Source organism: Mobula hypostoma, chromosome 5, assembly GCF_963921235.1.
Source record: "Mobula hypostoma chromosome 5, sMobHyp1.1, whole genome shotgun sequence".
NCBI classification, from domain to species: domain Eukaryota; kingdom Metazoa; phylum Chordata; class Chondrichthyes; order Myliobatiformes; family Myliobatidae; genus Mobula; species Mobula hypostoma.
The window spans coordinates 22,170,301-22,194,954 of NC_086101.1; the positions used below are offsets into that span (position 1 = coordinate 22,170,301).

A 24,654-nucleotide genomic window follows, 5' to 3' on the forward strand; every position below is an offset into this window, starting at 1 on the left:
CAGGGATGTGGACTACAAATTACAACTGGAAATAGAAAAGGCTTGTCAGAAGGGCAGTGTTATGATAATTGTGGGGGATTTTAACATGCGAGTAGATTGGAAAAATCAGGTCGGCACTGGATCTCGAGAGAGAATTTGTAGAATGTCTGCGAGATGGCTTTTTAGAACAGCTTGTTGTTGAGCCCACTAGGGGATTGGCTGTACTGGATTGGGTATTGTGTAATGAACCGGAGGTGATTGGAGAGATTGAGGTGAAGGAACCCTTCCCCTTAGGAGGCAGTGATCATAACATGATTGAGTTCACTGTGAAATTAGAAAAAGAGAAGCCGAAATCTGATGTGTCGGTGTTTCAGTGGAGTAAAGGAAACTACAGTGGCATGAGAGAGGAACTGGCCAAAGTTGACTGGAAAGAGAGCACTGGTGGGAAAGACGGCAGAGCAGCAGTGGCTGGAGTTTATGCGAGAAATGAGGAATGTGCAAGACAGCTATATTCCAAAAAAGAAGAAATTTTCGAGTGGAAAAAGGATGCAACCGTGGTTGACATGAGAAGTCAAAGCCAAAGTTAAAGCTAAGGAGAGGGCATACAAGGAAGCAAAAATTAGTGGGAAGACAGAGGATTGGGAAGTCTTTAAAACCTTACAAAAGGAAACCAAGAAAGTCATTAAGAGAGAAAAGATTAACTATGAAAGGAAACTAGCAAATAATATCAAAGAGGATACTAAAAGCTTTTTCAAGTATATAAAGAGTAAAAGGCAGGTGAGAGTAGATATAGGACCGATAGAAAATGATACGGGAGAAATTGTAATGGGAGATGAGGAGATGGCAGAGGAACTGAACAAGTATTTTGCATCAGTCTTCACTGAGGAAGACAGCAGGATACCGGACACTCAAGGGTGGCAGGGAAGAGAAGTGTGCGCAGTCAAAATTACGACAGAGAAAGTACTCAGGAAGCTGAATAGGCTGAAGGTCGATAAGTCTCCTGGACCAGATGGAATGCACCCTCGTGTTCTGAAGGAAGTAGCTGTGGAGATTGCGGAGGCATTAGCGATGATCTTTCAAAAGTCGATAGATTCTGGCATGGTTCCGGAAGACTGGAAGATTGCAAATGTCACTCCGCTATTTAAGAAGGGGGCAAGGAAGCAAAAAGGAAATTATAGACCTGTTAGCTTGACGTCGGTGGTTGGGAAGTTGTTGGAGTCGATTGTCAAGGATGAGATTACAGAGTACCTGGAGGCATATGACAAGATAGGCAGAACTCAGCATGGATTCCTTAAAGGAAAATCCTGCCTGACAAACCTATTACAATTTTTTGAGGAAATTACCAGTAGGCTAGACAAGGGTGATGCAGTGGATGTTGTATATTTGGATTTTCAGAAGGCCTTTGACAAGGTGCCACACATGAGGCTGCTTAACAAGATGAGAGCCCATGGAATTACAGGAAAGTTACATACATGGATAGAGCGTTGGCTGATTGGCAGGAAACAGAAAGTGGGAATATAGGGATCCTATTCTGGTTGGCTGCCAGTTACCAGTGGTGTTCCACAGGGATCAGTGTTGGGGCCGCTTCTTTTTACATTGTACATCAACGATTTGGATTATGGAATAGATGGCTTTGTGGCTAAGTTTGCTGATGATGCGAAGATAGGTGGAGGGGCCGGTAGTGCTGAGGAAACGGAGAGTCTGCAGAGAGACTTGGATAGATTGGAAGAATGGGCAGAGAAGTGGCAAATGAAGTACAATGTTGGAAAGTGTATGGTTATGCACTTTGGCAGAAAAAATAAACGGGCAGACTATTATTTAAATGGGGAAAGAATTCAAAGTTCTGAGATGCAACGGGACTTGGGAGTCCTCGTACAGGATTCCCTTAAAGTTAACCTCTAGGTTGAGTCGGTAGTGAAGAAGGCAAATGCAATGTTGGCATTCATTTCTAGAGGAATAGAGTATAGGAGCAGGGATGTGATGTTGAGGCTCTATAAGGCACTGGTGAGACCTCACTTGGAGTACTGTGGGCAGTTTTGGTCTCCTTATTTAAGAAAGGATGTGCCGACGTTGGAGAGGGTACAGAGAAGATTCACTAGAATGATTCCGGGAATGAGAGGGTTAACATATGAGGAACGTTTGTCCGCTCTTGGACTGTATTCCTTGGAGTTTAGAAGAATGAGGGGAGACCTCATAGAAACATTTCGAATGTTAAAAGGCATGGACAGAGTGGATGTGGCAAAGTTGTTTCCCATGATGGGGGAGTCTAGTACGAGAGGGCATGACTTCAGGATTGAAGGGCGCCCATTCAGAACAGAAATGCGAAAAAAAATTTTTAGTCAGAGGGTGGTGAATCTATGGAATTTGTTGCCACGGGCAGCAGTGGAGGCCAAGCCATTGGGTGTATTTAAGGCAGAGATTGATAGGTATCTGAGTAGCCAGGGCATCAAAGGTTATGGTGAGAAGGCGGGGAAGTGGGACTAAATAGGATAAAATGGATCAGCTCATGATAAAATGGCGGAGCAGACTTGATGGGCCGAATGTACTACTTCTGCTCCTTTGTCTTATGGTCTACGCCAAGGGATATGGGGAGACTGCAGGCACGGGGTACTGATTGTGAATGATCAGCCATGATCACAGTGAATGGCGGTGCTGGCTCGAAGGGCTGAATGGCCTACTCCTGCACCTATTGTCTATTGTCTGTTGTCTCTGCCTCGCTGTTCCATGTTTGGTTAACCAGACTTGTGTTTAATTGCAGGCCCTTCCGCTGATGACATTCCGATGATTGTTCTGTCGATCTCAGCCCTGGTGTTTTCTTCAGTTTATCTTATTGCAGTTTTTCCTCTGAACATCTGGAAGTGTAAATCAAACAGAGGTATTCCATTTTTGTCCAGTTTACACTTTAACATAAATGTGCAGGCATTGCTTGCAAATCTTTACTAATATTAGTAACAACAGGCAGAGAGGCGAATGCTTGCAGGCTTTTTCCACTCAGATTGGTTGTGACTCGGAGGTCACAGGTTTAGAGTGAAAGATAAAATATTCAAGGGGAAGCTGAAGGGGAGCTTCTTTGCTCTGAGGGTGGTACGAGGGTGAACAAGCTGCCAGCAGAAGTGGTAGATGTGAGTCCAATTGCAACCTTTAAGAGAATGTTAATGGGGTGGCACGATCGCGTAGTGGTTAGCACAATGCTTTACAGTACAGGTAACCTGGGTTCAGTTCCCACTGTTGCCTGTAAGAAGTTTGTGTGTTCTCCCTGTGAACACGTGGGTTTCCTCCGGGTGCTCTGGTTTCCTCCCAGATTCCACAGGCATACTGGTTAGTAGGTTAATTGGTCATTGTAAATTATCCCGTGTTTAAGCTAGGGTTAAATTGTGGGTTGCTGGGCGAGGCGGTTTGAAGGGCTGGAAGGTCGGTGCTGTATCACATTCTCGCGATCGATCCGATACAGTTCATCATTCTCCAACCCTCCGCCCCCCCCCCACCCTATAGACGGGAACCACAGAGTAAAGGAACAAGTGAGGGGTAAACTCAGAAAGCTAGTGAGTCCTGCTTGGTACCAATCAGCCAGCAGCATTCACACTTACCACATTCTTGCCATCAATCCAGTATGCTTCAAAATGGATGGACCAAAGAGCATCACATTACAGAAACAGGCCTGATGGTTCCAAAACGTGACTTAACAACTACTCTATATTACAGTTCCTGTGAACTCTGACATGCAACGTCTTTCAGACGCCAAGCACCATCTGGATGATGCTTCTCACCCTCTTACCCCTTGCCCTAAACTTAAGCTGTCCAATGTCTCCCACTATTTACACTCCTCCTCATTTGCACATCTTGAATCTGGCTTCCTCCTTGTCCTCCTCCGCTCCAAGGAGAATGAAACACTCCATGCCCTGTTAATGTGGAATGCTGCAAGTCCGTTTCACTAACTTATTGGCGGACGGTAGAGGAGCTGCGTGGCGTCAGTCGTAGCGAGGACTAGGCCTTAAGCTGCAGTGTCGCTGTTTGCAGCTGCACAGGTGAAAGGCGTCAGTTGGTGCGCTCCACTGGGGGCAGTGTGGCGCGGCGTCCAAGCAGGAGTCAGCGCTACCCACGCTTCCCCTCTTCCCCCCTCCACCCCGCCCAAGTGTTCAGTCGGGGGTAGACAAGGCGTATTGTGTTCGACTGCAGATTTCTGCAATATTCATGGACTCAGGGTCTTGGAATATACATATTTTTGTGTGACTGTATTTTATTTGTATCTTATATTTGCTTGCTGCCTTCTATGTGCTTTGTGCTGTGTGTGACTGTTGGTACTGTGTCTTGCACCTTAGCCACGATGTAATGCTGTTTTGTTGCACAACACAGCATAGGCCCTTCAGCCTGCAATGTTGTGCCACCCTACCCCATGGTCGATCTAACCCTGTTACTCCGACACATCCCATAACTCTCCGTTTTTCTATCACACATTTGCCTATCTAAGAGTCTCTGGTGTCCCTAATATATCAGCCCCAACCACCACCCCTGGCTGCAGATTCTAGGCTCCCACCATAGGTCCTCTGTTGGTTGGGGTTGACCAGGGAAGTTGCATCCCGGCTTTCTACGTGATATGCAAACCAGGGCAGTATGACAGGCTCCCCTTCTCCACGCTGCTGATGAATCTAAAGGAACTGCAGAGGCCATTACAGTTTGGCACCAGCAGCGCCGCAGAAGTTGCCAGTCAGCATTGAACTCAACGTAAGTCTTCCCTATGAGTGGGAGTAGCCGCAAGGCAGCGGAGGCTGGAGATCTGAGTCTTCCTTCTCCCAAATGAGCTGCCAACCACAGCTGCTGAGCTCCATTTGCCCCAAGGTACCCACCACTGTCTGTGTAAGCAAAACCATTATCTCACCTTACAAGGCTAATATAGAAATATTTCCACATAGCAGGTGTGTAAAATTAAAGGAGATAAATTTTGAGTGAAGGGTAAGAGGTTTAAAAGTGATTTGAGCAAGAATATTTTTTCAAAGCAAGAAGTCCCTCTGTCTCATTGACTATCTTATCTACCTGAGTGACCAATTTCAAAGATCCTGGCCTTCTGCACCAAGCTTTATTCTTTCTGTTCCTTATTAGGTTCAGTATGTACTTTATCACTTCAGGCATATGTTGACCCATTTGTGTGACTTTTGCAGCTTTGATACTTGTGTCCTTTTCTCCATAGAATTACCAAAGTACAAATGGTGGAAGTATGTCCTGTATCTATGTAACATCCTGCAACTTCCTGTCATCCTCGCTGCGTTCAGTTGCTCGATTCATTTTAAAGGTTTGTGCACAGATGTTACTCACTTCCATAAGAGTGACCAACTTCCAAACCTCGGGGGGGGTTTGGAACGGACAAGTACCTTGTTCAGTGCATTTCTGTACAGTGCTTCCTTAGGACCACCAGCACCTGCAGCCCTCGGTCCCACAGCCGAGGGAAGAGAAACTGCTGGAGGTTTCGGCTTCAATAACGGTGAACAATGCTACACCGCGGCTTGCCAGTAGACTATCAAGGTCACATGTTGCTTGTAAATATCGGAATTGTTAGTTTTATTAAGCTGTACCACATGTATTGTAAATATCTGTTTTGCACAGACTGCAGTAGCCTCACAATCTCGTTGTCTAGCAATAGCAATCAAGTTCTATTCTGTTTTAATGAGCCACTGGCCACACTTAGTGTGGTTGAGCTTAATATCGATAGGTATACTGATAGGCACATTGGGGATCTGAACTCCCAGATGGCATTCAATAAAATCCTTATGTTGAAACTCGTTGAGTTGACAGTTTGTTGCTATTGACATGGGCAGACAATTGACTCGGGGTAGAAGTGTAGAGTTATTTGCAGGGGGAGGGGGTTAGCAGGTTTGCAGATGATACAGAGGTTGGTGATTTTGTGGATAGCTTTGAAAAATGGCAAAGGACATAGATTGTTTGCAGGGGGAAGGGGTTAGCAGGTTTGCAAATGATACAAAGATTGGTGACGTTGCAGTTAGTGTAGAATACTAGAAAAGAACAGAGATCACTTGCAGAAATGACAGGTGGCGCTTAATCTGGCCAAACGTGAAGCTTTGCACTTTGGCAGACGACATGTAAAAAGTCAGTGCACTGTTAATGGCAGGACCCTTAAATGTATTGATGTACAGAGACAACCTGTGGTCCAAGTCTGTAGGTGAAAGTGGCCTCAAGTTGATAGGATGTTAAAGAACGCATATAACATGCTTATTATCTTTATCAGTTGTGGAACTGATTTCAAGAATTGGGAAGTCATGTTGCGACTTTATTAAACTGTAGCTAGGTTACGTGTGGAGTACTGCATTTAATTCTAGTTGTCCCATTGCAAAAAAAGAATGCAGAAGCTTTGGAGAGGGTGCAGAAGAGGTTCACCAGGATGCTGCCTCAAATAGAGGGCACATGCCATGAGGGGAGTGTGGACAAAAATGTGTTGTTTTCTCTGGAGAGGTTGAGGTTGAGGCTGAGGGGAGACCTGAGAGTTTATAAGGTTATGAGAGGCACGGGTACGTATCTGGTATCTTTTTCTTCGGGTTGTAATGTATAATACCAGAGGGCGTGCATCTAAGGTGAGAAATGAGGCATGATCACACCAAGGAACTCTGAGACTGCCTACCCATGGGAACAGCGGAGGTTGCATTAGGGTGCTCGCTATCACCCTGTTGGGGGTAAACAGGTGAGCCACAAATGAGCACACGCAACGCACTCAAAATTCTGGAAGTTCGGCAGCATCTGTGGAGGGGAGGGGAATAAAACAGTTGACTTTTCGGTCCAGGACTCTTCATTAGGATTCGTTAGATCTGGATGAAGAGTCTCGACCTGAAACGTTGACTGTTTATTGTCTTCCTTGGATGCTGCCTGGCTTGCTGAGTTTCTCCAGCATTTTGTGTCTGTTTCTCAAGATTTTCAGCGACTGCAGAATCTCTTTTGCTTATGGACAGCAATGAAGCCTTTCTGGTGCTGCTCACGATGGAGCTAGAAGAAATCTGTGGATTGGTCACCGTCTCTCTGAGGGAAATGGCCACTTCAAGTTTTGGATCGAGACCCTTGATCAGGATTGGAAACAAGAGTGGAGATGCCCATTATAAAAAGATGAGGGGAAAGGGGTGAAGTAAGAGCTGGCAGGTAATAGGTCAATCCAGGTGAAGCTGGGGGGGTTGGGATGGGGGAGTCATACGAAGATGAGGTAGGGAGAGGAGAGACTGGGCCTTTCCAGTCTCACCTACATCAGTGGAACTAATATCTAACTACTCTTGGGAAATGGGATTATGCTATCTTGTTGGCTTAATTTCTCAAATTCTGCATAAATTGCTAACCCTTACTGTTTGGTGTTTGCTCTAGATTCTTGTTTACTAAATGTGGCTACAGCATGCATTGCAGTTCTATTGTTTACTTTGCCTGTACCATTTATCACTCAAGTACCTAAATGCCGGCGAATTCGCAGATTCAGCACCAGTATCGGTGAGAAACAGCTCATCAGTTTTATATCAGTTTTACAGTCGTAGTGATATCCAACTCTCTTATCATCATGTCCTCTGTCTCTGACAGTTATTTCAGTTACTCAGCTTGCACTGCACGTCATCGTGGTTGGCACCTCAATTGCTTTCTTCATCAAAGACATCCATCAGGAAAGTGAGTTGTCTATTTCTCCATACTGTTCATGATCTAGCAGATGCAGTCACTCAAAGACTATTAGCATAAATCCCTGCGTGGCCTGGCCTGAAGGCTGACAGGTTGATATAAAGTGTGAGGTGCAGTTTATGTAACATAGTATAATGTTACTGGCACTGTTATAATAACACAGTGAACACAGTAACGCAGTCCCCTAATCTGAGGAAAGACATCCTTGCCATAGAGGGAGTACAAAGAAGGTTCACCAGATTGATTCCTGGGATGGCAGGACTTTCATATGAAGAAAGACTGGATGAACTAGGCTTGTACTCGTTGGAATTTAGAAGATTGAGGGGGGATCTGATTGAAACGTATAAAATCCTAAAGGGATTGGACAGGCTAGATGCAGGAAGATTGTTCCTGATGTTGGGGAAGTCCAGAACGAGGGGTCACAGTTTGAGGATAAAGGGGAAGCCTTTTAGGACTGAGATTAGGAAAAACTTCTTCACACAGAGAGTGGTGAATCTGTGGAATTCTCTGCCACAGGAAACAGTTGAGGCCAGTTCATTGGCTATATTTAAGAGAGAGTTAAGATATGGCCCTTGTGGCTAGGGGGATCAGGGGGTATGGAGGGAAGGCTGGTGCAAGGTTCTGAGTTGGATGATCAGCCATGATCATACTGAATGGTGGTGCAGGCTCGAAGGGCCGAATGGCCTACTCCTGCACCTATTTTCTATGTTTCTATATAAATATGTGAAACAGCAGCAATAAAAGATGAAAAGTGCCAGTGCAGGACAAGAGTGTGTCTGTGAGTCACAGCAATTAGAGTTGTGTGTGTAAGGTCAGGAAGGTTTCTCTTTTAGATTGGTTCATCGCGAGATGAGTAACTGCTGCGTGCTTGTTCTTGCAGAAACGTGGCTTCAGGACAACATCCCACACTTTCAGACCACTCAGCGACTTATGCTTATAGTATTTTGTGACTGTATGTGCTGGATCATAACTCTTATGTACTGTGTGTGACTCTGTGTAATGTGTTTGTTCACCTTGGCCCCGGAAGAACGATGTTTTGTGTATGGTTGAATGACAATTATACTTGAACAACTTCTATCTGCCATTGCTTGAGTGCACAGCAGTTAGTTGTGTCACAACCTGTGATACACTTGGACATTGAAATACCCCACACAGAGTGCATTCCTCCTCTGTTCATCTCAGTGCTTCGTCCAAGGGACGGGTTCACTGTTCGGGAGAGGCCTGATTAATGAGTCTGCGGAGCGTAGAAGATGGTATTGAGGAGGTTTTGTTCATTTGAAATCAGAACTACGGTCATTATTTCATGAACTGATCCCACTATGTTACTTGTCAATGGACAAGGTGACATTAGATTTTGGATGTGCCCTGTGAGTCCAACTGTTGCTTAACCACTTTGTTATGTCCATAAGACCATAAGACATAGGAGCAGAATTAGGCCATTTGGCCCATCAAGTCTGCTTCGCCATTCAATCACAGCTGGTCCTTTATTCCCTTCCTCAGCCCCACTCCCTGACCTTCTCCCTGTAACGTTTGATGCTGTGTCCAATCAAGAACCTATCAATCTCTGCCTTAAACACACACAGCAGCCTGGCCTTCACAGCTGCCTGCGGCAACAAATTCCACAAGTCCACCAGCTGCTGGTGAGGAGACCTTTACCAAAAGGCATAGGAGCAAATTAGGCCATTTGGCCCTTCGAGTCTGCTCCACCATTCCATCGTGGCTGATTTATTATCCCTCTCAACCCCATTCTTCTGCCTTCTCCCCACAATCTTTGACGCCTTGACTAATTAAGGACATCAACATCCGCTTAAAATACACCCAAATACACTCTCTGAATGCACAACATGTCAAACCTTGAAGTGGATGGGCTACCGCCCTGAATGTCAGGCGGTACCTAATAAAAATGGCCACTGAGTGTATAAAATGAGGGGGTGTTTGCCAACAAATTAACAAATGGAGTTCTAGGGAGTTGTCGTTCTATAGAGCAGGAAGTTCCAGATTTTGTGAATGAGTTTAATTGCTGAACAAAATAATTAAACATTATTCAGAATAATCTCTGAATGATCGCCCAAACTGAACACTATAAATTGGATATAAACAGGTGTCAAGGGAATTTGTATGTGGCTGAGGTGTTGATATAAGAATCTGACGTTCCATTTTTTAGTTGGAAAGGATGCAGGCATCCGTTTTGGCAGGGCTGGTAGCAATGAAGTGAACCTCCATTTGAGATGAGATGGGACTCCTGTCATAACAGAAACATCTCATAGGCTTCTCATGACGCCTTGGATCACCTGGACAATACTAATATTTATGTCAGGTTGATGCTAGTAGACTACAGCTCAGTGTTTAACACAGTCATTCCTACAGTTCTTCTCAAAAAGCTCCAAAACCTGGACCTCTTTACCTCCCTCTGCAACTGGATCCTTGACTTTCTCACCGGAAGACCATGGCCTGTGCAGATCGGAAATAGCATCTCCACCTCACTGATAATCAACACTGGCGCACCTCAAGGTTGTGTGCTTAGCCCACTACTCTACTCACTCTCTAAACCCATGACTGTGTGGTTAGACACAGCTCAAATGCCATCTATAGATTTGCTAATGGCACAAATATTATTGGCAGAATTTCAAATGGTTACAAGAGGGCGTACAGGAGTGAGATAGATCAGCTGTTTGATCCATCAACAACCTTGCACTCAACGTCAATGACACCAAAGAATTGATTGTAGACTTCAGAAAAGGAAAGACATGAGAACACACACCAGTCCTCACAGAGGGATCAGAAATGGAGAGAGTGAGCAATTTTAAGTTCCTGGGTGCCAAAATCTCTGAGGATCTATCCTGGGCCCAGCATATCATTGCAGTTACAAAGAGGGTATGATAGCTGCTATATTTCATTTACAGTTTGAGGGGATTTGGTATGTCACCAAAGACATTCGCAGATTTCTATAGATGTACCGTGGAGAGCATTCTAACTGGCTGTATCACTGTTTGGAATGGGATGGGGGATACTGTCCTGGATCAGAATAAGCTGCAGTTGTGGGTGTAGAGAGAATAGAGCTGTGGGCTAAGCATGCATCGTTCAGTGTTGGTTGTTATTTTGGATCTAAAATGACCGGTCTCCCAATGAGGAAGTCAAGAATCCATTTTGCAGGAGGAGGCCCAGGTTTCAAAGCTCTTTCATTATTACTGAGGGGACGATGGTTTTGAGCACTAAGCTGTAATCAGTAAACGGCAGTCAGACGTTTGAGTGGAGGCAGAAGGCAGTCTGTCTTTCCCAGATTATGTAGCGATTGTGGGGGGTGGGAGAGGGCAGAAGAGGGAGATAGAACATAGAATAGTACAGCACAGTACAGGCCCTTCGGCCCACAATGTTGTGCCAACCCTCAAACCCTGCCTCCCATATAAGCCCCCAACTTAAATTCCTCCATATATCTGTCCAGTAGTCTCTTAAACTTCGCTAGTGTATCTGCCTCCTCCTATAGAGCTGCATTATTACATCGTGACTCTTAAACTCTATCCCTCGACTTATAGAAACATAGAAAATAGGGGCAGGAGTAGGCCATTCGGCCCTTCGAGCCTGCATCGCCATTCAGTATGATCATGGCTGATCATCCAACTCAGAACCCTGCACCAGCCTTCCCTCCATACCCCCTGATCCCCCTAGCCACAAGGGCCATATCTAACTCCCTCTTAAATATAACCAATGAACTGGCCTCAACTGTTTCCTGTGGCAGCGAATTCCACAGATTCACCACTCTCTGTGTGAAGAAGTTTTTCCTAATCTCGGTCCTAAAAGGCTTCCCAATTTTCTTCAAACTGTGACCCCTCGTTCTGGACTTCCCCAACATCAGGAACAATCTTCCTGCATCTAGCCTGTCCAATCCCTTTAGGATTTTATACGTTTCAATCAGATCCCCCCTCAATCTTCTAAATTCCAACGAGTACAAGCCCAGTTCATTCAGTCTTTGTTCATATGAAAGTCCTGCCATCCCAGGAATCAATCTGGTGAACCTTCTTTGTACTCCCTCTATGGCAAGGATGTCTTTCCTCAGATTAGGGGACCAAAACTGCACACAATACTCCAGGTGTGGTCTCACCAGGGCCCTGTACAACTGCAGAAGGACCTCCCTGCTCCTGTACTCGAATCCTCTTGCAATAAATGCCAGCATACCGTTCGCCTTTTTCACCGCCTGCTGTACCTGCATGCCCACTTTCAATGACTGGTGTATAATGACACCCAGGTCTCATTGCACCTCCCCTTTTCCTAATCGGCCACCATTCAGATAATAATCTGTTTTCCTATTTTTGCCACCAAAGTGGATAACTTCACATTTATCCACATTAAATTGCATCTGCCATGAATTTGCCCACTCACCTAACCTATCCAAGTCACCCTGCATCCTCTTAGCATCCTCCTCACAGCTAGCACTGCCGCCCAGCTTCGTGTCATCCGCAAACTTGGAGATGCTGCATTTAATTCCCTCATCCAAGTCATTAATATATATTGTAAACAACTGGGGTCCCAGCACTGAGCCTTGCGGTACCCCACTAGTCACTGCCTGCCATTCTGAAAAGGTCCCGTTTATTCCCACTCTTTGCTTCCTGTCTGCCAACCAATTCTCTATCCACATCAATACCTTACCCCCAATACCGTGTGCTTTAAGTTTGCACACTAATCTCCTGTGTGGGACATTGTCAAAAGCCTTTTGAAAATCCAAATATACCACATCCACTGGTTCTCCCCCATCCACTCTACTAGTTACATCCTCAAAAAAATTCTATGAGATTCGTCAGGCATGATTTTCCTTTCACAAATCCATGCTGACTTTGTCCGATGATTTCACCGCTTTCCAAATGTGCTGTTATCACATCTTTGATAACTGACTCTAGCAGTTTCCCCACCACTGACGTTAGGCTAACCGGTCTATAATTCCCCGGTTTCTCTCTCCCTCCTTTTTTAAAAAGTGGGGTTGCATTAGCTACCCTCCAATCCTCAGGAACTAGTCCAGAATCTAACGAGTTTTGAAAAATTATCACTAATGCATCCACTATTTCTTGGGCTACTTCCTTAAGCACTCTGGGATGCAGACCATCTGGCCCTGGGGATTTATCTGCCTTTAATCCCTTCAATTTACCTAACACCACTTCCCTACTAACATGTATTTCGCTCAGTTCCTCCATCTCACTAGACCCTCGGTCCCCTACTATTTCCGGAAGATTATTTATGTTCTCCTTAGTGAAGACAGAACCAAAGTAATTATTCAATTGGTCTGCCATGTCCTTGCTCTCCATAATCAATTCACCTGTTTCTGTCTGTAGGGGACCTACATTTGTCTTTACCAGTCTTTTTCTTTTCACATATCTATAAAAGCTTTTACAGTCAGTTTTTATGTTCACCCATAAGCTTATATGGAGATGATCAGTTTTTGGGTGTTTACTAAGGAGTGGAAAGGCACAGTCTGTGATGGAGTGGAGAGAATTACTTTGGGCACCTGTTACCTCCCTGTCATCTTTCCAGCTCGGCAGCCCACTGCTCTCCTCCCACTGCAGTAGATGGAGCAGCAGCTGGACAGCAGTGAGCTTCATTGTGGAGGTACTGGGTATCAGTGGTAGGAGGAAGTGTGTCTGCTTGGCCCAGCCAGGGGAAGACTGGCTGGCCCCAGAGGCTCAATTGCATCGGCACAGTTTCTGAAGTTGGTCAGCAGCTGGAGCTTTTGATGACTAACTGACAGCCCCACTTCTTCAAATGGACAGTAGACAGTAGGAGCAGGAGTAGACCATTCAGCCCTTCGAGCTAGCACCGCCATTCACTGTGATCATGGCTGATCATCCACAATCAGTACCCCTTTCCTGCCTTCTCCCCATATCCCTTGACTCCGCTATCATTAAGAGCTCTATCTAATTCTTTCTTGAAAGCATCCAGAGAATTGGCCTCCACTGCCTTCTGAGGCAGAGCGTTCCACAGATCCACAACTCTCTGGGTGAAAAAGTTTTTCCTTAACTCTGTTTGAAATGGCCTAGCCCTTATTTTTAAACTGTGGCCTCTGGTTCTGGACTCCCCTAACATTGGGAACATGCTTCCTGCCTCTAGCGTGTCCAATCCCTTAATACTCTTATATGTTTCAATCAGATCCCCTCTCATCCTTCTAAATTCCAGTGTATACAATCCCAGTCGCTCCAATCTTTCTACATATGACAGTCCTGCCATCCCGGGAATTAACCTCGTGAACCTACGCTGCACTCCCTCAATAGCAAGAATGTCCTTCCTCAAATTTGGAGACCAAAACTGTACACCATACTCCAGGTGTGGTCTCACCAGGGCCCTGTACAACTGCAGAAGGGCCTCTTTGCTCCTATATTCAACTCTCCTTGTTATGAAGGCCAGCATGCCATTAGCTTTCTTCACTGCCTGCTGTACCTGCATGCTTACTTTCAGTGACTGATGAACAAGGACACCAAGATCTTGTTGTACTTCCCGTGTTCCTAACTTGACATCGTTCAAATAGTAATCTGCCTTCCTGTTCCTGCCACCAAAGTGGATAACTTCACATTTATTCACATTAAACTGCATCTGCCCACTCACCCAACCTGTCCAAGTCATCCTTCATTATATCAACATCCTCCATACATTTCACACTGCCACCTAGCTTTGTGTCATCTGCAAATTTGCTAATGTTACTTTTAATTCCTTCATCTAAATCATTAATGTATATTGTAAATAGCTGCAGTCCCACCACCAAGCCTTGCGGTACCCCACTAGTCACCGCCTGCCATTCTGAAAGGGACCTGTTAATCCCTACTCTTTGTTTTCTGTCTGCCAACCAATTTTCTATCCATGTCAGTACCCTATCCCCAATACCACGTGCTCTAATTTTGCCCACTAATCTCCTATGTGGGACCCTATCAAAGGCTTTCTGAAAGTCCAGATACACTACATCCACTGGCTGTCCCTTGTCCATTTTCATAGTTACATCCTCAAAAAATTCCAGAGGATTAGTCAAGCATGATTTCCCCTTTGTAAATCCATGCTGACTCGGACCGATCCTGTTACTGCTATCGAAACGTGCTGCTATTTCAGCAACACTCATCAAAGTTGCTGGTGAACACAGCAGGCCAGGCAGCATCTCTAGGAAGAGGTACAGTCGACGTTTCAGGCCGAGACCCTTCGTCAGGACTAACTGAAGGAAAAGCTAGTAAGAGATTTGAAAGTGAGAGGGGGAGGGGCAGATCCAAAATGATAGGAGAAGACGGGAGAGGGAGGGATGTGCCGCTATTTCATCCTTTATAATTGACTCCAGCATCTTCCCCACCACTGATGTCAGGCTAACTGATCTATAATTCCCTGTTTTCTCTCTCCCTCTTTTCTTAAAATGTGGGATAACATTAGCTACCCTCCAGTCCTCAGGAACTGATCCTGAATCCATAGAACATTGGAAAATAATTACCAATGCGTCCACAATTTCTAGAGCCACCTCCTTAAGTACCCTGGGGTGCAGACCATCAGGCCCTGGGAATTTATCAGCCTTCAGTCCCATCAGTCTATCCAAAACTGTTTTCTGCCTCATGTGAATCTCCTTCAGTTTCTCCGTTACCCTAGGTCCTCCGGCCACTATTACATCTGGGAAACAACAGGAATTCTGCAGATGCTGGAAATTCAAGCAACACACATCAAAGTTGCTGGTGAACACAGCAGGCCAGGCAGCATCTCTAGGAAGAGGTGCAGTCGACGTTTCAGCCAGAGACCCTTCGTCGGGACTAACTGAGATCTCTTCCTAGAGATGCTGCCTGGCCTGCTGCGTTCACCAGCAACTTTTATGTGACTCACTCTTCCTTCAGTTAGTCCTGACGAAGGGTCTCGGCCTGAAACGTTGACTGCATCTCTTCCTAGAGATGCTGCCTGGCCTGCTGTGTTCACCAGCAACTTTTATGTGTGTTGATTACATCTGGGAGATTGTTTGTGTCCTCCCTAGTGAAGACAGTTCCAAAGTACCTGTTCAACTAGTCTGCCATTTCCATAATAAATTCACCCGTTTCTGTTTTCAAGGGCCCAACTTTGGTCTTAACTAATTTTTTGCTCTTCACATACCTGAACAATCCTTTATATTCTTGGCTAGCTTGCCTTCATATCTCATCATTTCTCCCTGTATTGCCTTTTTAGTTATCCTCTATTGCTCTTTAAAAGTTTCCCAATCCTCTGGCTTCTTGCTCATCTTTGCTATGTTATACTTCTCTTTTATTTTTATACTATCCTTGACTTCCCTTGTCAGCCACGGTCGCCCCTTACTCCCCTTGGAATCTTTCTTACTCTTCGGAATGAACTGATCCTGTACTTTCTGTATTATTCCCAGAAATACCTGCCATTGTTGTTCCACTGTCATCCCTGCTAGGGTATCTTTCCAGTCAACTCTGGCCAGCTCCTCCCTCATGGGTCCATAGTCTCCTTTGTTCAACTGTAATACTGACACTTCCGATTTTCCCTTCTCCCTCTCAAATTGTAGTTTAAAACTTATCATATTATGGTCACTACCTCCTAATGGTTCCTTTACCTCGAGTTCCCTTATCAAATCCGGTTCATTACACAACACTAAATCCAGAATTGCCTTCTCCCTGGTAGGTTCTGTTCAGGTTTTGATGTTGCCATTCTGGGACGTCCCATTATGAATGGCTATTGATATGATTGATATGCATGTGCGAGATTACTCAGTGTCTTTGCTGTTCTATATTTTCAGAACAAAGATATACCTTCCACACTTGGAATGTGCTCATCGCCTCAGTGGTCGAATGTACAGTCAGCTTCATCGTGGCCTCAATGTTCCATTACTGTAAGTATCAAAATGATCAGAACCCTTCAGATCACAAACCAGATGCTGGAAATCAAAGCAGCACACACAAAATGCTGGAGGAACTCAGTCATAATGAAAACTTTCCCCAGGGTCCCACTGCCCCTTCAGGTTGGGGTTATGGGGAAACTTCCAGCACGTTGTTCCTTCCCTGTCCCTGACTGGCTGCTGTCGTTCAGGAGGAGCTCTGGCCTGTATTTTCCCTGCTGCTACTGGAAGCTCCTCATGGAGTCATTGGCGTTTTTGTCATAAATAGACTACAAGACGTAGGAGCAGTTTAGGCTATTCAGCCCATTGAGTCTGCTCTGCCACTCCATCAGGGCTAATTTACTATCTCTCTCAACCCCATTCTCCTGCCTTTCTCAGTAAAATACCACAATTACACACACATTAAGCAAGCATAGGAAAAGTTAATCTGCGTAAAATAACAATATTACACACTAGTCTAACACTTCCCTAGTCATTTCTTGCCAATCAAGCGTTGCAATAGAGTTGTATCCCATCTCACCCTGATATCAGGGGATCACTTTTGCCTTTTGGGATTAGAGTATGATTTTCATTAAGGTCCTGCCTGACCTCATCAGAATTCCACAGTGAAGAAAGACACAGTATCAATCAAAAGTATTGTCAAAACACCCAAAATGTTTTTATTGCCTAGATCCTCTTTATGGACTTCGCTGAGTATTTTCTATTTATAGTGCAGAGGGCTCTTGGTTCTATTCTGTGAGACGGTGGTAAAACTAATTTTTTGGCCCGATAAGCCTGAATCCTGAAACAGGGCAAGGGGAAAATTAAAATCTGGTGAATTAAATAAAAGAATCCAACGTAAATACTGATGAATATAAAACTGGAGGATTTCACCGTCTTTCAAGAAAAAAATCTGCCGTCCTTACGGGAGACTGCTGGAAATCTGCAGGAATGCGGAGCTCCAGAATTTCTTGCTGCGCCTGTCCCCGGATGCTGCGTGGGCCTCAAACGTGAATTACTTCTGTCTCCACAGAGGCTTCCTGACCTGCAACTGCCCTAAGCCATTCCTATTTTTATTGCACCTTTTAAAATAATTTCAAATTGGTACTTCAGTAATATAGTTTTAGTTTTGATGTTTCAGAGTGATGGGGGACGGACTGTGGTGTTAAGGTTTCCTGGGATAATGTGGACGAGGCTTGATTTATCCTGTTTTATCACTGTATCCACAGCTTTGCACAGCCGGATTTGCCTTTGGGTCCGGAAAGGGTACAGCTGGATGACTGGTGAGTGCAGGCGGAGTTTTCCATTCCTTCCCACCCCCCCCCCACCTTGACCTCCCCCAGGGAATATCTGGCCTGTGCAATTCCCCTCCCTCCCCCCCCCACCCTACCCCAGTGAATATCCGGCCTGTGCCATTCCGGATGGTCAAATTCTTGGGGTAAGTGAAGGTGAAGTCCAGGGGCTTTTGTCATTTCTCTTTTGGAGATTCCGTGTTGGGGAGCGAATTCAAGAGGTTTTCCATCTCGTAGAGTCGGATCAATCACTGGAGGGAAGGGGTGGGTGAAACCCGGTGCCGTGTCCATCAGGGGAACATCTGGGAGGAGGGCAGGGACGGAGGATTCCAGAAAGTGCCAGATAAATGAGCCGAAGGGCACTTTGCACCTGTGGTCTCTCCTGTGTTGGGACTTGGTGTCACTCACATTCCCGGGGTAGGAAGGTGAAAGGAACCTTGCCCATTGGGAGCAGATATGGGAAACGAGTTGCTGTCTGATTGTCTGCCCCTTCATTTTAAGTATTTGGACATTCAGCACACAGTCCACAATTTTCAATCATTCAGCTGGGAGCAGGCAATGGGAATGTGATGGCAGACCCTGTCTTGGGGAAAGCCATGATCTTTAAAGGCAAGTAACAAGAAGGCACATTTCCTGGCCTGGCTCCCAGTGCAGGACGGGAGCCTGTGTCCCGATTCTGCGCTCTCTGAGTGCAGGAAATTCCATCAGTCAGAAGAATGGGGGAGCAAAATTTCCTGTTTACTCCATGTTAAACACCTCCAGGAAGTTACTGTGGGAGCCTGTGCATAAAGTAACTCTTCCATTGATTGTTAACCCTTTCCCACTGTGTGACCCGGGACCTTCCCCAGTCTGTAAACTGGAGATCCTGTCTGCACTCTCTATTAAGTCACTAAGAAGGGGTCAAATTCTCAAGAGTAAATGAGAGAGGATTGAAACTCTTTTAGTGACTGTTGGTGAGACAAGTCATTGAAATATTGAATATCCATAGTTATTGATTATTTTCTTTATTATAGGCAGAAATAAAAGCAACACTAATGAAAAAGGACCGCAGGTATTTTGTTCGTATTAATTTCAGCGAATGTATTTTATGCAGTAGAGCTTATTTAATATGCTATAAATTATTGACACACAGCTACAAATTTGTGCACACTGAAATCTTCCCACTCTGTTTATACAAGTCAGACATTGATACTCACAATCCAATATATTAAGTCAAATCCAATCACATATATCTGACACGCTTACAGAAATTACCTCAGAGGCCAAATCTGGACTGTGAATATTAACATATATAGTGCCTATAAAAAGTATTCACCCCCCCTTGGAAATTTTCATGTTTTATTGTTTTACAACATTGAATCACAGTGGATTTAATTTGCCTTTTTTGACACTGATCAACAGAAAAAGACTTTTTCGTGTTAAAGTGAAAACAGACCTGTATAAAGTGATCTAAATTAATTACAAATATAAAACACAAAATAATTGATTGTGTAAGTATTCACCCCCTTCATGTCAGTATTTAGTAGATGCACCTTTGGTAGCAATTATAGCCTTGAGTCTGTGTGGATAGGTCTCTGTCAGCTTTGCACATCTGGACACTGCAGTTTTTCTCCATTCTTTACGGAGCTGCACAAGCTCTATCAGATTGCATGTGGATTGTGAGTGAACAATGCTTTTCAAGTCCAGCCACAAAATCTCAATTGGTTTGAGGTCTGGATTCTGATTTGGCCATTCCAGGACATTAACTTTGTTGTTTTTAAGCCATTCCTGTGAAGCTTTGGCTTTATGCTCGAGGTGATTTTCTTGCTGGAAAACAGATCTCCCAAGTCTCAGTTCTCTTACAGATTGCATCACGGTTTCCTCTAGGATTTCCCTGTATTTTGCTGCATTCATTTTACCCTCTACTTTCACAGTCCTTCCAGGACCTGCTGCAATGAAGCATCCCCACAGCATGATGCAGCCACCACCATGCTTCATGGTAGAGATGGTGTGCTTTTGATGATGTGAGGTGTTTGGCTTATGCCAAATGTAGCATTTAGTGTGATGGCCAAAAAATTCAATTTTGGTTTCATTAGACCAGCTGACTTCAGAGTCTCCCACATGCCTTCTGGCAAACATTAGCTGAGATTTCATGTGAGATATTTTAACAGTGGCTTTCTCTTTGCCACTCTCCCATGAAGGTGTGACTGGTGAAGCACCTGGGCAACAGTCGTTGTATGTGCAGTCTCTCCCATCTCAGCCACTGAAGCTTGTAACTCCTTCAGAGTTGTCATAGGTCTCTTGGTGGCTTCCCTCACTAGACCCCTGCTCTAGGCAGATTTACAACTGTGCCATATTCTTTCCATTTCTTGATGATTGACAACTGTACTCCAAGGGATATTCAGTGTCTTGGAAATTTTCCTGTATCCATCTCCTGATTTATGCTGCTCAATAACCTTTTTGCGGAGCTGCTTGGAGTGTTCTTTTGTCTTCATGGTATAGTTTTTGCCAGGGTACTGACTCACTAGCAGTAGGACCTTCCAGATACAGGTACATTTTTACAGCAATCAATTGAAATGCCTTGACTGCACTCAGGTCTCCAAAAACAGATTTCTATTCAACTAATTACGTAACTTTTAAAACCAATTGGCTGTACCAGTGATGATTTAGTGTGTCAATGTTGTAAAACAATAAAACATAAAAACTTCCAAGGGAGTGAATACTTTTTACAGGCACTGTATATATAATATGTTTTGCACTGCACTCTGGTACAAAAAAAAACAAATTTTATGACGTGAGTGATGATAAACCTGATTCTGATTTGGGTCTCGATTGTCGACTGAAAGTGGGAAGGAGGCAGGGAGAGGGGAATCATGGTTGGGAAAAGGGGAAGGAAGAGGGAAGGGAGCGGGAAGCACTAGAGATCAATAAACCAATTGTTTGGAATCAAATGACCTTGCTGGTGTCTCAGGGAAGGGTATGTCTGCACCTGGGCCACCCTTCCACCAGCCCTGGCATTCCTTCTCTCCCACCTGTTCTACACCCCTCCTGCAGCACTCCATCCTCACCATTCCCAATATTCTTTGCTCCTGCCAGATTTACAAACCTGCTCTCCACATTGATAAGTACAGTCTGTGCAAAGGTCTTCATATGTGCCTAAGACTTTTGCACAGTACTGCACGGATTCTCCCACTGTCTACACAGCTCCTGTGTCTGAACACGTTGTCTATGAAGGTAACAGAGATGTACTACCATCTTGACCTTCTTTCACAGTCTCTCAGTTTGTAAATAGATGTTGCTTTGGTCTTCTGTGCTTTCATATCTCCCTCCTTCACTTACTCTCAGAATTAGAATCAGAATCAATGACATGCACTCAGTGGCCACTTTATTATGTATGCCTGTACTACTGCTTGTTAATCAAATATCTAATCAGCCAGTCCTGTGGTAGCAACTCAACGTATAAAAGCATGCAGACATGGTCGAGAAGTTTATTTACTGTTCAGACTGAACATCGGAATGGGGGAAGAAATGTGATCTAAGTGACTTTGTGGAATGACTGTCGGTGCCAGATGGGGTGGATTGAGTATCACAGAAACTGCTGATCTCCTGGGATTTTCAGACATTATCTAGATCTTAAAGAGAATGGTATGCAAAAAGAAAAACCCAGCATCCAGTGAGCGGCAGTTCTGTAGCCATAAATGCCTTGTTAATGAGAGAGGTCAGAGGAGAATGTCAAGCTGACAGAAAGGCAACAGCAACTCAGATGACCACATATGACAACAGTGGTGTGTAGAAGAGCACCTCTGATTGCAGACCACGTTAAAATCTTGAAGTGGGTGGGGTACCATGAACATACTCAGTGGCCATTTTATTTGGTACAGGAGGTACCCTATAAAGAGGCTGCTAAGGTGTGTCTTGTGGAATTCGTTCTTTTTCAGCAGTAGTGCAAGACATTAAAAAAAATCATAAAAGTGACAATAAGAAATATAAAAAATAATTAAGTAATGTAGAAAGTGAGGTCACGGGTTTGTGGCCTGTTCAGAAATTTGATGGCAGAGGGAAGGAAGTTGTTCCTAAGATGTGAGTGTGTGTCTTCATGCTCCTGTACCTCCTCCCTGATGGTCCCAATGAGAAGAGAGCATGTCCTGGGTGGTGGTGGTGGACCTCAGCCAACTTCTTGAAGCATCGCTTATTGAAGTTGTCCTCTGATGGGGTAGCTAGTGCCCATGATGGAGCTGATTGAGTTTACGATATACGACAGCCTTTTCTGATCACATCCATTGGCACCCCCATTCCAGACGGCAATGCAACCAGGCAGAATATTCTCCCCGGTACACCTGTTGAAATTTGCTAGAGTCTTTGGTGATGTACCAAATCTCCACAGACTCCTAATGAAGTATAGCCACTGACCTGCCTTCTTTGTGATTGCGCCAATGTGTTAGGTCAAGGATAGATCCTCAGAATTACTGACACCCTGGAACGTGAAGCTGATCAGTTTCTGCATTTTACAATTTCACTTTCTGTGTTTTCAGAATGCTGAAGAACTGCAGAGTTTCACAACCTTTCCCACAGAAGATGCTGGATATGTACATTCCGATTAGAAAGGGCTGAACAGTCTGCTTTTGGATGCCATTGCCTTGGAAAAACACTATCTGGTGTGACCGAACATTTCGATCCTATCGCTCCCAACTCAGGACTTGGGCTTCCGAAAAAGCAACACGGCATAATTTCCAGTCTGTTGGCTCCTGACTGGGAATGTTAATCTCTGACAATCTGGCAGAGATTTTATCAGCAGCAGAAACTTTATTGCAGGTTCTTTGTGGGAAGAGGCACAGAAGGACTCCCCCAGCAGTCAGCCCTGTAAGGAGAGAGTTAAATTTGCTGTTAAAGTACAATGAGAGTCCATGAACACACATCCATCTGTTCCTCCCCGCCCCAAAGTGCTACACCTGCCCACTCACCACCTCCTTCACCTCCATTCAGGCTTCCAAACAGCCCTCCCAGGTGATGCAACACTTCACCTACAAATCTGCTGCGGCCCAAAACGTCAATTATTTATTCAAGTACATAGGTGCTGTTTCCTGGCCTGCTGAGTTCCATTTGTGTGTGTGTGTGTGTGTGTGTGTGTGTGTGTTGCATGAGAGGCTGTTGGATCAGTAGTTGGCCACTGGGATTGTACAGATCAATGTATTAAGTGGATGATGAGTATTATTCTGCTTTTCTTTGTACCACTAAGTTATTAATCGATTGTCTTCCTTTTGTATTATAAGCTTTATATGACTGTAGTAAAGCAATTTCTCTTGCCCTTTAACACGTGTACGCTGCTTGCTTTGTTTGCAAATATATTTTTGAATGCCCTTGCTGATCAGGAAAGAACAGAAAACAAATTTTAAAATATTTTCATTACAAGAACTGTTCTTTTCTCTCCTTTTTTTAATCTTTTGAACGTTTCTTTTTCAAAAACATATACTTTATACATATTTTTTATACTGTCAATAGAATTGAGACATTTTTAACTATCAGTTTAAATAGAGAAAACTTTTTCTCACAAAACATCAACACCACTTATGTTCCCTCCAGCTGTGAAGTGTTTGGCAAGCTGTTCCACAGGACACAGTGCCTCCGTGTTCAGTGGTACCAGGACCTTAAACAGGCTCTTTCCATACACTCCTTCTAATAGCTGATTTCAGTTTTTGTGCAATTTGTATCTCAAAAAAATAAATCAAAAACTGTAAAGAATTAAATAAAATATAACTATTTATTTACCCCGAAGGAAATTATTGTTGCAGGGTTACTCAGTCAGACATTTATTCTTTAAAATACAAAATGTAAGCATTGAGGTACAAATAAATACAAAATGTGCATTAAAAAGTAATGGTGTAAAATACCGATGTGCGATGAAATCATGTTCTTGAGGAGTTGTAGAGTCTCATAGTCACAGGGAGAAAGGATCTCCTGTGATGTTCAGTGGTTCACCTCACTGGAATCAGTCCGTTACTAAAGGTGCTCCCCTCCCTGTCCAGTGCGTCACGGAGGGGGTGACAGGGATTGTCCATAATGCTCCGTAGCATCTACAGCATCCTCCTCTCGGATACAACCACTGAGGAATCCAGTTCCACCCCCAGAACAGAACCAGCCTTCCAGCTTATTGATCTTCTTGGCATCAGTTGCTCTCACCCCAGCAGAATGCGGAATGAGCAGAGCCTCCTCCGGAACTACAGTCAGCTCTGTCCCTTCCTGTACAGAGCCTCTGTATTTTTAGTCCAGTCCAGTTTATTGTCCAGGTGAGTTCCCGGGTATCTGTAGTCCCGGATGAATTCCACATCTGTTCCCTTGATGGAGATGGGAATGCAGGGTGTTCTCACCTTCAGAAGTCCACCACCAACTTGTTTGTCTTAGTGATTCAAATAGGATTAAAAAGATTAGCTTTATTTGTCACATCGATATTGAAACATCAGAAATGTGTTGCTTGCTTCAAATCTGTGCAGTCACAGGGAAAACACAGACTCCTTATAGACAGTGGCAGGAATTGAACCCCAATCACGATTGCTAGCGTTGTAAAGCGTTAGGCTAATCGCCACTCTAGTGTGCTGCCTATGGAGATGCCACGTTCATAACACCGTCCAATAAAATAATCTTCCCATACATTTGCAGTGTTAGTACACTATGTAAAAGTGGTACTAATGTCACACATGTAGATACTCTCAGGAATCTGAGAGGCTTTTACACAAAACTCAGCACCACGATGTTTACTGGAAGTCCCCACAATACCTTTGCATTGCTTAAGCCAATCTCCAGTGCAAACCTCAGCACACACATTAACACAGTGACCTGGGTTAGCAATACACCTTTTGGGGGGCCTGGAAATTGAATATATCACTAAACCGGTATTTACTTGGAACAGTGGTAGTGGTGGTGGGGGAGCTTAGGCCTGAGGGTCAG

General features: G+C 44.4%; 1 protein-coding gene across 3 annotated transcripts in view; it reads left to right on the forward strand.

Moving 5' to 3' along the window:
- The window catches only part of LOC134346677 (uncharacterized), a 51,810-nt gene extending 28,306 nt beyond the window's left edge, over positions 1–23,504 (forward strand). For 2 of the 3 annotated variants that reach the window (XM_063048174.1, XM_063048172.1), the window contains 8 exons: positions 2,738–2,854; positions 5,165–5,266; positions 7,333–7,452; positions 7,540–7,623; positions 16,364–16,456; positions 17,671–17,724; positions 18,747–18,784; positions 22,245–23,504. In XM_063048174.1, coding sequence (XP_062904244.1) covers positions 2,738–2,854; positions 5,165–5,266; positions 7,333–7,452; positions 7,540–7,623; positions 16,364–16,456; positions 17,671–17,724; positions 18,747–18,784; positions 22,245–22,313 — 677 coding nt within the window. In that variant the 3' untranslated portion in view covers positions 22,314–23,504. The remainder of the gene's footprint in view (positions 1–2,737; positions 2,855–5,164; positions 5,267–7,332; positions 7,453–7,539; positions 7,624–16,363; positions 16,457–17,670; positions 17,725–18,746; positions 18,785–22,244) is intronic. The other variant, XM_063048173.1, reaches the window with a different exon arrangement.
- The last annotated feature ends 1,150 nt before the right edge of the window (positions 23,505–24,654 follow it).